Raw genomic sequence first — 14,350 nt, forward strand, 5'->3', positions numbered from 1 at the left:
GGAGGGCAGGAGGCATGCATCAATGGCTCTGCCACCTGGGGTTGCATGGTTTGAAAGAGACAATAACATGCAGGGCATGAGCGAGAACCTGCTGCAGAAGGTGCTGTGTGGGGAAGCTGGGCTTTCCTATCATTTGGGGAAACTGTCTCTGGGCTGCCCTCATGTGGTGTTACTGGAGGCTGCTCATCTCTCCCCTGAATTCTTGAGAGGTCATGAGAAACCTTTTACTCAACTTCCCCTGTGTCCCAGCAGGCCTGCTACCTGCTGTTCAGCCGCTGATATCCCTCTCTTCCCAATTGCCCCTTCTTTCTGCCGTAGTGTCCCCACATTCCACTGCCACCCCCTTCTTCCTACACAGGTATGTGGCTTGCAGGAGCAGGGCATGGGGGTTAGAGTGGGAGGAGGTCTACTGGCTGCCTGGGTGGGGGCAGGTGCCGAGGGCGTGTTCAAATAAGCTGGAAAGCCTGCGCTGAGCGAATACAACTAATTAGACAGTAGAAGTAGTCGGTCATCCCTGACCACGCAGTCTATAAGGAGACATTTACAGCAGCAAAGCCAGGTTGAGGAGAAAGGCAGGGAGCCTTTCTGGACACCCCAACACTGGTGGCAGAGTTCCCTCCTTACCTTTTGTTAGAGAGAGGCTGGGGATGCTCATGATGGGATCTGGGCGTTTGGGGCGATGGCTTCATGTGAGCACGTGAATTGACTGCTGGAGAGTCTGCCTGTTGGTCCAAGAAGGAGTTTCGCAATGTTAGCTCGAATCTAATGGCATGGGAAGAAGCTCTTGATGTATTGCCTAAGTGGGAAAGTCAGCTCTCAAAGTTGGTATGTAAAATACACGCAGGGAAAAAATAAACTGAGACACTGTAATGACCACAATGCCAGGCTTCACAATATTATCTGTGAGTGGTAGCATAATGAGTGATGTTCTATTTAGCCTTTATGCTTTTCTGTGCTTCCCCAAAATTTCCAAATTGAGCATATATTACTTTTTGAAGTTGGAACAGAACGGTTTAAAATGATATCTGACAATTCTCCAAAAATCCTTTCAGGGTTTGCTTCTCCTTGACCCAGATTTCCCCTACTGGAGTGAGAAGAAACCCACTGACCACTTAGTGTAGGGAAACACGGCACCTGGGAAACCTTGTTTGTCTCCAGATAGGCCTCACGGGCAAGGCTTACATTGTAGCTGCTCTAAGTCCTGGCAGGATGTCCCGTAATCCTCCCAGGACATGGTAGTGTGGGCATCTCGTGGGCATCTGCTCTGAGGATACTACCCTCTATCCTCTGTCTTCCTGGAAGACTATCATGAGACACTTCTCGTTGCCTCCCATGGGCTGCTACCCTCGCCCCACTTAGGGTAGAGCTGCAGGCCCTAAAACTGCTCGGCTGCAGCACGGAACCGGCTCCTCAGCAGCAGGGCGTCCCACCACCTGTGTTGCAGTCATCCGGTCCCTTTTGGTTCAGTGTCACCCGAGGGACAAGGGACACATGGAGCCATACCTGTGGCTAGTCCTGCTTTCACTGTCTATGTAAGTAATAAACGATCTGAATCTGGTGAGGACTGGTTGTGTCTCTACCAGCCAAACCAGTCAGCCTCGCCTGGACACTGCCCGAGCCCTCTGACTCACAGGCCCTTGTCCACTGGGCAGTGGCTGAACTCCTCTGGGCGCTAGCTGTGGCTAAAGGACTCACTCACTGATGAGCTCTCTAGGAAGTATTCTTAACTGTGTACATAGAAATAATGCAGGGGGCAGACGGCTGGTAAACTTGGATGGGAAACAATCACATCTTTATTTTCCTTAACTTCACCTGAAATTTAGCATTTTCTTCCATGATAAATGTGAACAGCGAGCCCCACTAGTTTTAGCAGGATATTTGACTTTGTCACCTATAGAAATCGCGCATGTTTTCCTATTTCATTACAGTTGCAAAAATCTTGAAATATTGTGTTCATCATTACTTTGAAATTATGGTAATGATTAGGTCCCCCCTAGATTTTATTAATTAATACACTTATAAAATGTTATATATATCACTATACCATAACTTAGCTTTAAAAATATTGTGATAACTTTATTTCAATCTAGTTGTTTTCCTTGCTATCCTGTATATTTCATTTTATCCAAATATCTCTATCATCCTGTCATCAGCCACTTGGTAACAAACGAATTGCTCTTTGGCTGAGTGTCCTTGGACAAATATCTTCTCGGCTCTCAGTTCTCTTAACCTTAAAATGAAAGGATCAGCCCATTAAATAATCTTTAATGTGTATTTCATCACTTTCATTCTACCATAGCAGAGGAATTATATGACGATAATAGAAAATGTATTTTGTACCAACACTTGTTAACAGGTTTTTTAGCCTTCATAATATTTTGGAGAACTTCTAGTGATTTGCCTAGGAAATATGCAAAAATTAATCTACAAATATGTTTCAAGTGAAAAAAAACTAGAAATAACTTAAACATTCAATAAGAAACTGATTAGAATATGTCTATATGACGGAATGCTAACAGCTATTAGATTCATACTGTAGAATAATCACATGGGAAAGTAGTCACACTATACAATTACATAAAGAAAAAAGCCCCTTATGGTACTTTAAGATCAATATTGATTTCATTTTTATAAAAACATAGGAATGCATGTGCATAGAAAAAAGAAAGTAATATACTTCAATATGTTAACATTGGTTATTCTTAATTGGTTGGATTATGGCAATTTTAAATTTTCTTCTTTGTGTTTATTCTGTTTTTCTAAAATTTCTATAATTAATAGGCACATATATGACTCTGGAATAAGAAAAACAACAAATATTATGACTACGCTATCATGGAGACTACAACACGCAACAGTGGTGGTAAACCCCCTGGTTCGGAAGAGCTGCCCCTTCCATTCCTCACCTGCCCATGAAAAGCGTGGCTATTTCAGGCGCCATAGCAAGGAAACAATGAACCCCTGACCTTTCTCTTCTTGTTACTGAAACAAGCACTTGCTTCGGTGCTAAAGTTACTAAAGGAGAGCTCGTGGGTCTGCAGGTCAAAGCCCCCACTCCCCTTTGGCCTCCGGCCAGCCCCCAGGAGGCCCGCGCGGCTCACCCCCTCCTCGGCTTCCCAGACGTTACCTCCTGGTGGAAGGAGGGCGGGCTGCTGGGGCAGGGAGGGGCAGGGCTGGCTGATACCTGCGGGTTGGTGGCCTCCTCTGCCCACCAGGATTCGAATTCTTTCTGCAGCTTCACCTTGGCTCTGTCCATGAGCAGCTGCAAGTGCTCAATCTCCACCTTCAGGGCTTTCAGGCGAGTGAACATTGTTTTATACCTACAGTGAAATCAGAGGCGGGTCAGTGCAGTGCCGGCCAGCAGGGAGGGAAGGGGTGAATGGCCTGTGCCAAGCCTGGTGGGCTGCCCTGGTACATGGGCATTGGGACCCCAGGGGAGCCAGTGAGGCAAGATATGGTGCCAGGTTTGAGTCCACCATGGAGAAGCAGAGTGATGTGTTTGGGGTTCTGTGTGTGAGATGAATTACCCCTTCTCCAGTAATGATACCTTCCATTTATTGAGCACTTACTGAGGGTCAGGGATTGTTCTAGGCTGTTGACATACATTGACTCATTTAATTCTCTTCACAACTCTATGAAGAAGATAGTAATGTTATCCTGGAGAGGGTAAGTAACTTGCTTATGTCACAGAGCAAGTAAACAGAGGAGCCAGGGTTTGAACCCAGGCCCCTTGGCTCTAGAATCCACAGTCTTCTCAGCCTCACCATTCTGTTGGCTGACCTTCATGCATGGGACCATTTTGTCAATGCACCTATGGCCTTCGAAAAGGCCACCATCAATGAATCAGAAGTTGTCTGACAGGCAACAGCCAGAGAGCCAAGCTGAAGAGACCAGCGGGCTTCTGAAATGATTCTGAGGTGGGAAATGTGGACAGAGGGGACAAGACGGGAGAGGAGGGAAGAGACAAGAAGAATGGGTTGGAAAGAAATCGACAAAAATGAATGGAGTGAGGGAGAAAAGAGACAACTGGAGAGGACATCCTGGGAGGAGAGTTACAGCCGTGTGTGTGTCTGTGTGTGGGGGTGTGTGTGTCATTCTGGGAGGAGGATGCAGGCAGGGGGAGACACAGCCCTCAGTTATCAGGAGTGACCTGGAGACCAGCCGAGAAGGGTGTGTTCTCCCAAGATTCGGGGGGGTGTGAGTGGGGGTGAAGGGGGCTGCTCGGGGTGCATGCCTCGTCAGCCCAGGGCTGCGGTGTGTGGTAAGGATACCTCAGCCCCTTGGGGCAGGGGAGGGGGCTTGTTTGGTCTCTCCAGCATGTGTGTGGCACAGAGGAGACAGCAAATGCGCTGAACGCGGAGATGAACGAATGAACTGAGAAGCTTGACTGGGGCGTTAAACGACATTGGGTGACCATGCTGTGCTTCAGTGACGGCCACGTGTCTGTTCATGCTTAAGCTTGAGTTTCCTCACTCTAAATAGCCTTGTTTTGGGACACTAAACGACTGTGTGCCGGTGTGGCTCCTTACAGATGAGGGGCTGGGTGGGGGAAAGCTGCAGGCTTCAAGTCCAGTGTGGTCACTCTGCATGGCTCCCCTAGGTGGCAGCAGTGGACAAGTCTAGCTGCTTCTGGAGCAGTAGCCTGGGACCTTGGGCGGGCGTGGGTGACAGCAAACGGCCCTCCCTGACACCCAAATCCTGCTCCTCCGTCCGGCTGGTCCTTAGCTCCCCATTCCAATCTCATCCTGCTCAGGGTTCCTGGGTCCACACCTGCCTGCTCAGAGCAGCACTCCCTGCTCCTGCTGTTTGAGGACCCAGCTGCGGGGACCCACTGCCCCTGCGCAGCTCGAGCCCTGGGCCCCGTGGCCATTCTGCTCTGCCCGCCCTGGGCAGCTCCAGGCCATCCCTCGTGAGCCCCGTGGTGCGAGGGCAGGGTGCGTGGGCAGGAAGGGAGGGCACCTTCTCTTTTCTTCCTCCAGTTGTGATCGCAGCTTCTCCTCCAGCATGTCCGGCACGGAGGGCACAGCCGTGTTTTCGGAGATACCTGTGGGAGGAGATGTCACCGGGTTGTTCCGAGGAAGGAAGGCAAAAGGGAAAGTTATTGAGGGCCGTGGCAAAGTCAAAGAGCCCCACACGAAAAAAGTGCAGCCTGTCCAGGAGTGGCACCCCGCACACGGAGAGCTGACGCAGCAAGAGACACAGATACCAGGTGCCGCTGGCAAGAATGCGAGCAGACACAGAAGAACACGCGGCGAATGCACACAGAGAGCAGACGGGGGAAGGGGAAAAGGGAGAGAAATTTAAAAATTAAAAAAAAAGAGCATCCCAAGATGAAAGGGGGCCTTGTGATCTCCTCCCGGTGACTTTGGAAGGGAACCTGCTTCAGTTTCTCCTTGATGACAACTTCAGCTTGGCTGAAAGCCCCTGAGACAAGAAGCTTGCATGATTATCTTCCTTCTGCTGTTTCCTCCCATTGCCTAACATCTGTCACTGGAAGGGGATTCTTTACATCTCTACTACATCCTTTTACGACTGAGTCCACTCATTTCCTTGGGTCCCTGGGGAAGATGCAAAATAGCATTTCCCCATCCTCTGATAAAGAGCCCTTCACAAACAAAGAAAACATCACTAAAACATTCCGCATCTTTCTTTGCACCAGGCGAAGTGTGGAATTTTCTCACTCCAAAATTCTGCCTCCTGTGATGCATCATCTGCCCTCTGATACAGTGGGTTTTCAAGCCCATTTACCCTTAGAATACTTGGGGAGTTAAAACAAAAACAAGCCACCAGTGTTTGGTCCCAGCCCGCAGAGATTCTGACTATAGGACCCCAGGATTGGGGCCAGCAATGCTATTTTTTTCAAAGCCCTCCAAATCATGCCAATATGAACGCTGCTCAGATGCAGTGCCGAAACGACTCGGCTCCAAGACCGTGGCAAGGCTTTGGAGAGGGCTGAATGCGTCAAGAGTGATCAGCAGGTGCGGGCATCCCATAACCTCACTGAGGCCGTCCACTGTCTGGCCACCCGTTTGCTGTGATTGTTGCCTGATTGTGCACTCTGACTAGTGTCCTTATCTGGAGCTGGTCCTTTCCCAGCCTTGTGTGTGACCTGTTTGCCCTCATGGGAGTCTTTCTGTGGTTGCAACTTCCTGCAAGATCTCTTAGAGGTCATACAGCCGGCTTTTTTATTCTTTGTAGAGGAGAATATAATATGGTCCAGGTCTTTCCTGGACATTATCAGACTTCATTCTTACAATATGCATTTGAGAGAAGTATTATTATTCCCATTTTACAGATAAAGGCACTGATGCTCAAAGAAGTTAAACTACCCAAGACCACACAGCTAATTTCAGGAACCTGGATCCCACTTTAGCTTTGGCTTTAAGACCTTGGATCCAGAAATTCTTTTGATAACATTTCTGACAGATAGTCATGTGCTCTCTCTTCAAATACTTCCTGTAATGGGGAGCTCATTACTTGGCAAGAGAGAGCATTGCATTGTGGGTAGTCCAGTTTCTGCTTACTATAAGCTGAGATCTGCCCCCACGAAATTTTGTTCCCCCCACTTTGGCCCTTCGAAGCAGCATATCATGTCCTCCTTTTTAATCTGAAGCTCCTTTATATATTTTAACAATAACAAAATACGCTGCATGTCTGGAGCCTTGCACTCAGAAACACTCTGCCCAATTCTCTCGACTGAGGTGACAGGGATGTGGTTACTTTCTAATGTATCTTAAGTATAGACCCTAAAACTGGACACAATACTCCAGATAAGTCTGAGAGGCACAGAGTAGAGAAGGACTCCTAGTAACTTTTAAACATTTCAATCCTGTATATTTATAGCTGGAGAATTGCTAACAATGGAAATCTATTAACTGACTCCTGTGTGCCAGGTTCTGCCAAGTTCCACGGGCACTGGGCTAGGTCCTCTACTGACCTTAACTTGCAGGGAAGGCATCGCTCTCTCATTTCCAGTCGAGCCTGAGGCTCAGAGAGGGCCAGAACAACCCAAGTTCACACAGCCAATAAGTAGCAGTGCTCGGTTTCAAACCCATTTTTTTACACCAATTCTTACACCAGGCAGCCTCCCCAACACTGCTTTTGTTTTTCAGCAGTGTTGTCATGGTTGGCCCCTGTGAAGTTTTTGGTCAGCTTAAACACTTCCGTGTTTTTTGTATGAGTGGTGTTCAAATGTATCCTATTTCAGTGCCACTGTCTTTTTGATCCTAAATACCACATTCCGCTTTTATTGGGGGTTTAGTCTGCTGAAAGGTTTTCGTCTGTCATGCCCTTATTCCTTCCCTTTTGACTTCTTTGCCAATTTGTTGGCTGTGTCTTTCATGTCATTATCAACCTCACTGATGAAAGTGTTACGTGGCTCAGATTCTGACCTTCCCTGGGCACCTGTCGCCCTCTCTCCCTCAGAGTGTCACTTGTAACTGACTGCCAGTGGAAGACTCCTTGGTCCACTCCTGTCACATGCATTTTATTGGCAATAGTAAGCCAGACTGCCCATCGTTTTACCTATAATCCTCACAAGCCAAAGAGATGGGGAGATCCCTGTGGAAGTTTGATATTATTTATGAATTCCAAAAAAGATATAGATTACGTTTGTAAACTGATCTGTTCCTCTGGGCGTGATACCCTTTGATCGTATTAGATTCATCTGAGATGTCTTTGATTAAATTACGTTGTTAGGGCTTTGATTTGACCACATCATTAGGGTGACTTGGTTTGAGTCCCCACCCCCTGCCTGGCAGTGGTCCTCTCGTCCGGCCCGGTGGGGGAATCTCCCAGGGCTTTGTGAACGGACGGAGGCAGGAGGGAAGACCAAGGCGCAGCTGACTTCTGCATAAAGCTGTGGCTGCCCCACCATGGGCGCAAAGCCCTTTTATAAGAGAAAGGCTCTTGTCCTCGCCCCATTGCTGGGTGCCTTTTCCTGGGGCGTCTTGCAGGGCTCTTGGCAGGTTATGGAGTTACAGGTGACTGCAAGTGTGTGGGTGCTCAGGAGGCTTAGGGCAAGGAGAACATTCTGATGACACTGACACAGAGTGGGAGGATAAAATCAGCTACCGTTTGTGGGGCATGCACTCTGTGCTCACCTCATTTCTCGCTACTCTACTCAGCAGATATTATCACCCCACTTGACAGACAAGGAGACCAAGGCTGTGGGTGCTGCGGTGGCTTGTGCAGTGCCACACAGCTACTGACTGGCAGAGCCAGGCTTCGGTTCCAGGTCTCATCATCCATTCTCTGACTTAACAAGTGTTTACTGTGTGTCCACTGCTCCCAGGATCATCCTAGTGGGGAGGATGGACATTAAACCAACCAAAAATTGAGTCTCTAACATAACGTCAGGGCTGAAAGGGGCTGTGAGGAAAGAGGAACCTGGGTAAAATGAGAGAGAAATCGCTGCCACGTTAGGTAGAGTGGTTGGGGGCGGCCTCTCTGAGGAAGGGGACATTTGAACAGAGACCTGATGAAGTGAGGGAACACGTATGCAGAAATCAGGGGCAGAGTGTTTCATAGAGAGAGAACAGAAGGTGCAAAGGGCCTGAGGGGCGAGCTGGCTTGGTGCATTGGGGGCAGACTTAGTAGGCCGGTGTGCCTAGAGCAGTGGGGAAGGGAAAGAGTGGTAGAGGCTGAAGCCAGGTCAGGCAGGACCTGGTAGGTCACGGCGGGCTTTGAGAGAGCTGAGCCTGGAGGGTTTTGAGGAGAGGAATGGTGTGATTCAGTCCTTTGGTGAGTAAGCCAAGAGGTTCTTTTCCGATCAGGACAAAGCTACTCCAAACTGAGGACTGGAGGTGGCGCCAGGATGCTTGTTCGCCTGTTGAAAGGATTTGGGAAAGAAAGCTGGGGCAAGGGACCTTGGGCAGCCAGAATAGGCACGGCATAGCCCCAGGACACAAGCCATCCCCATTGTCATGGCAACCGGGTGGCCCTGTTGCCAAAGGTGATGTTTGCTTAGTGAAATGCATTGTAGCCCTGCCAGGAGCTGGCCTCTGGCCACTTCCGATGCTTTCTGAGGCTTGGCTTCTCCGTCCCCTCTGAACAGAAGCAGGGGCTGGGAACTCCAAGTGGACCAAGCAAAAGCCACTGAACAAGAGCGGGGGAGACGGACTCAGTAAAGGGCATTTGTCCTTTGGAAGTCTCTGTCCCCACTGGAACTCTGGTCAGGGACAGACCTCCATGTGCCCTGACAGGAGGCGGGGAGCCCTCTTTCAAGGACAGGATTCTGGCCGGGGCAGGAGCAGAGGGGTCATGGCCCTGAGTGGCCTTGGAGGTCACACTCTCAATCTGTGGGCCAGCTGGCTCCAAAGTAATACAAAAGCAAGAAACAGGGCTGCGTTTCCGTGGTGGTAGATCTGAATGTCACTCAGGGAGAGGTCAAACAGGGACTGAAACTTCAAGCCAGAGGGAAGTACAGCTCCAGGCCGGCCTTATCAATGGAGCTTCAGGTGTTTGGGAACTAGCATTGCTAGAAAAAGAGGGTGCTCTGGCTGGGAAGGCCAGCCAAGAAGAGGGCCTGGAAATCACCTGGCACGTTTCGGGAATACTGGAAAAATCTCTATTTCTTCTCTTCCCACTTCTCCATACCCTCCTAAATGAATGAATGAATGAATGAGTGGACACCTCTCCTACATAGCTATCTGATGTCTGCAATGTGCAGAACATTTCTTTGGCTCAGTGATTCTCAACTGGGGGGTGCACATCAGAATCACCTCAGGAGCTTGTGGAAACAGACACGCTGGGCCCTGCTCCAGACCGCCAATGTCAGAATGTGCCAGATGGGGACTCTTGGTGATTCTGATGCTCACTCTTTGTTAAGAAACATTGTCTAAGGCTTTGACGCTGGTTTAAATGCACGTGCTCCATGGAGGAGTTAGGGAGGATGCAGGACCTAGCACGAACCTTCTAGACCTTTGGGGTTCGGGCATTGAAGCAAGGAAGACACACTCTCTGTAGGGTTGGAGCTGCTTGCACTAGCTCCTTGTGGGTGCTCAAAAAACCAGCATACCCATCTCTGCCATAGATCTGATTGTGGCAGATAATACTTCAAATCTATTATCTTACACGATCTTCACAAGCCCCCATTACAGATGGGGGAACTGGGCTCTGAGAAGTGAAGTATCTGCCTGGGACCATACTGCCCCTAAGTGGCACTGGAGTGGGAACCCAGTTCCGTCTGACCTCAACTCTGGTGTGTTTTCCTCTGTAAATGATTCCAGCAAAGAAACCAGAGGCCAGATGAATTGGTATTGATGTATCTGTTTTTAAAATGTGATGCTCTTTTTCATGAAAGCCTGCGATGGCAGCCTCAGTTCTTCCTCAGGGGTGGGCCTGGTACGCTTGCCCTTTACTAACTGAAACCACCCCCTGCACCTCCGGTCCCACCTGGCATCTGCAGCTCGCTTGCTGGCTGTGAGGCGCTGTCATTACCCACTGGGGTCTGTGCAAGGATTTAAGTGTGCGCCACTCTCCGGATTCAGCCCACAGGATCCCCGGAGGAAGGCGATATTGAAATTTCCAACAATGCACCAAAGCCGAGAGCGGCCCTGTGGGCTTCCGTAGTACAAAGCTGTGAGGTCTGGCCTGTGCCTTGGGTGGGAGGAGGCGGCGAGTTACGTGGCTCTACCACGGCAGACAGGACTTCAGAGCTGAGGAGACATCCAGCTGGTCACCTCAGCCGTCCAACTAGTGATTCATTTGATGAACACCCACCCTGGCCTCCTTGGGGCGGAACGGGCTCACAGAACCTTCGATCACTCAGCCTCACCTTGTTCAAGAAGTCAAAGTGTCTATGCTTATGGAGATGGATGATGCCAGTAGCTCAAGCACCACAATGGTCAGCAGCTCAGAGGCAAGGATTCTGGCTTCCCAATCAGACCATTTCCTGTGGAATGGCTCAAATTTATTGTCATCTGGAGTAATCACACTCTGACGGGTGCTCAGTGCCACCATCCATCTTGGTGTTGGCGCTCTGCTATGCCTCCGCCGCCCCTGGCACGCTCAGCCTCAGGCTGTGATGAATAGCCACGCAGAACGTGGCTGAGACTGATAATTTCTTGGACACACTCACACCCACGATCCTGGGCCCTGCCCTCACAGCCCCCACTGGCCCACAGGGAGGACTGGCACTCTCCGAGAAGAGGACCGTTCCGAATGTCTGCTGGGAGCCAGCCAGGAGGCTGTCCACCAACGCTTCCTGCGGGACTAACTTCCCTGCTCCCACTCTGGGTCTCCCCACCCCAGATCCAGAAGAGATGGGTCTTGTCGCGGCTCTTGCTTTAGCCCGGCACAGGTTCATTTCAGAGGTCACTTCTGTTTCTCTTTCCAGCTTACACAGGGGCTTTCTCATCTCTCTCCACAGTCTTTCCCACTGGAACTTCACATCCATCTTTCGGTTTCCAGTCAAACTTTCTCCACAGCAGCCACCCAGAACCTGGCTGGCGACCTCCCCCTCCCGCCCATCCCTCCAGGGTGGGCCTGTGCAGATGCTGCTCTGCCTGCTCCTCAGCCCTCGGGGACGCGGTCGCTCTGGAGCGAGCTCGTGGGTCTGAACTCAGGGGTTCCTCTCAAAGTCCCAAGTCCTTAGCGAGTCCACCTCTGGCCACTTGAGCCTCACCACCTGGAGCTGGCCACGTGCCTGTCTCTGGCCTGCAGGAGGAAAGCTCTGCTTTGAAATGCTTGTCCATTTTTGTGGTGTAAACGCTCCCCCACGGTGGCCCCAGTGTGGAGCTGGGCAGAGCTGTGCGCTGTTTGCTCCCCCGAGCCAGGACGAGGGGCCTTCCAGCACACCCTTAGACCCGTTTAAGAGGACCCCGAGGGCACCGAGCCGTGTTACAACAGTGCCAAGTGCCAACTACGATCTTTACCAACTGCCTTTCCTTCTTCCTTCCAACCTCTTCGTTTGGAAACTGAGCTTAGCAAGTGGAGGGAGGCCGTGAGTTAGAGAGAGAGATGCAGTGACCATATCCCTTCCCTTCTGATAGCTGCCCTTAGCTAGGGGAAGGGAGAGAATTATATGCAATTGAAATTCCAAGTCTTGAGGTTGCAGTTCCAACACAAAAGGACAGGACTTGTTGCTGTTGTTTGCAGTTAACAATGAATGACCAGTTGAGCTAGGCTGGAGGTCCAATTTCCATCTAGGGGAAGGGGAGGAACTCTCTCTACTGTGGGAATTTAAAAGACAGTGAAGGAACACCAAAAAAGCAGCCTTTACAATCTCTTGTCGTGTGTTGCCTAACATGCCAGGCCTACCACCTGCAGCTCTCAAGTCCCTGTTGGAAAATACAATGTACTGGGAGGAGAAAATGAGAGTTGGCAACTTTTCTATTTTCACCTTTAAGTAAAATGGTCCCGACATAGAGTAAAGAGAATGAAGACTAATCACAAGTGAACTGGGATTTACTTTTACGAACACTTCTACTATAACAACGATTCCACTGAAACAGTAATTTTTGTTTGATAGCTGTATCCTTGGAATCTAATCCTTCATAGAGTTCCAGACATTATTATAAACCATTTCAAACACAGAGAATGATATAAATAACACCCATGTACCACTTCCATATTTTGAAAAATCTAAATCGTTTGCCAGAATTGCTTCAGCTTTTTTTTTTTTTAACAGAAATTACAGAGTTAGTGGAAGCCCCCCTTTGTGCCCTTCCCAATCTGTCCCATTAAACCCTCCCTGGGATAGCACTATCCTGAAGGTGGCACACAAACTTCCCTGTGTCTTTTTAATATTCTCACGTGGCAGATTTAGTGTCCTTACACATTACTTAGCTAGTTCTTGATCGAAGAACATAGGTGTTCCTTTTGTAAACATTCATTATACTGTATGCACATGTTTTATGAATCTTTCTGTGTTTATCTTTCACAAGAAAATATAAAAATCTCCTTCCCCCCAATAAACAGTATCAAAATTTTAAATTTACGTACACGGTGTCACCCCACATGTGGTAGTCATAGGTTTTCATGGACCCCAGAAAAGTCATGACCTTGGAGCTAATCCGTTTCCGTGGGTGTGAACCCAAGGAGTTGAGGAGGACGGCAGCCAGTTTTAGGGGAGAAAGCACTGTCTGATGATGCCTTGATTTGGACCTCAAAACTGTAAGCTTGCAACCTTATAAATCCCCATTATAAAAGCCAACCCATTTCTGATATATTGCATTCTGGCCGTCACCCAACTAAAACACCATATAGATCCTCAAGCAATTTTCTTGTAATCATCATTTGGATTTTTGAGATTTATTCATATTGTGACATGTAGATCTACTTTATTCATTAAAAATTCTCCATTGTTTTTCATCGTATGAATATTTAACAACTGATTTATTCTTTCCCCTACTGGACACCTTTGGGTTGTCTCCTGTTTTCTCTCTCTCTCTCTCTCTTTCTTGACTGTCTGCTATGGTAAAAACTGTCTGCTGTGATGAATATCAGCTTGAGCATGAATGTGATACCTTCTCTGGGGTATGCTCCTAGGCATGGAACTGCTCTACCACATATTGCCAGATTCATTCCCAAAATGGTTGCTCAGAGACCTTAAACACACAATTCACTTGTCCCTGTTTCGTTTTGCTCTCTCTTTCAAAAGTGGAACCTGCTCCGCTCTGCTTTCTGGATGTCACATATCCACAGCTCTGCCCTCAAGTACCAGCTCCTACACCTAAAAACGCCAGGTGGACCCCTCGCTCTCTACAATAGCTCCCTTGTGGTTTCCCAAATAGACATGTTTTTTTCAAAACACCACTTAAAGATTTTTGTTGGTGTTTTAGAACACACAGCACCTGTCATTTGTATTTGAGTGCAGATAACCCTGGGTTCCTACTGGTAGGTCCTCCCCAAATTCTCCATCAATTTCTTCACTGAGATGGGAAGGGCTCCTAGGAAGATGGAAACCCTTTCCTGGGCTGAGGTTTGCCAAGCACAAATGGTGATTTTTATCATGTGTAAGGGAAAGAGAGGACAGATGGAGGGGCCAGTCACCAGCCATACTATGTTCTGCTCTAGCAGATGAAGTCAAGAGGCTAGAATTTGTCACCTACATGTTTGGTCAAATGCTTAATTCGTTCAATGCAGCACAAACCGTTTCTGCACATTTATGATCATCAAGGATCAAGCACCTCCTATTCAAAGGAATAGATTGCCCCTTCCTGGGCCTTGACTGTGTTTTTGCAAAGAGTGATTAATAGTGCCTGTGAGCACAAGCAGGTAGAGAAATATTGCTGGTGGTGACCTCTACCAGCTTTGCTAAGTGGTGCTGGTGGCCAGGGGGAAGCTGTCCCCACGCCCTGGGCATTTGGTTCATTTGGTTCCTTGTATCCAGAGAGTCAGATTCCAT

The 14,350-nt window shown here is 48.8% G+C and overlaps 1 protein-coding gene across 1 annotated transcript in view; it reads right to left on the reverse strand.

Moving 5' to 3' along the window:
- Positions 1–14,350, reverse strand: part of KIF6 (kinesin family member 6) — a 484,487-nt gene that overhangs the window by 24,970 nt on the left and 445,167 nt on the right. The window contains exons 17-19 of the mRNA XM_058306677.1: positions 4,960–5,044; positions 3,185–3,320; positions 625–722 (exon numbers count right to left, since the gene is read on the reverse strand). Coding sequence (XP_058162660.1) covers positions 625–722; positions 3,185–3,320; positions 4,960–5,044 — 319 coding nt within the window. The remainder of the gene's footprint in view (positions 1–624; positions 723–3,184; positions 3,321–4,959; positions 5,045–14,350) is intronic.

Source organism: Dasypus novemcinctus, chromosome 11 (genome assembly GCF_030445035.2).
Source record: "Dasypus novemcinctus isolate mDasNov1 chromosome 11, mDasNov1.1.hap2, whole genome shotgun sequence".
NCBI classification, from domain to species: Eukaryota; Metazoa; Chordata; class Mammalia; order Cingulata; family Dasypodidae; genus Dasypus; species Dasypus novemcinctus.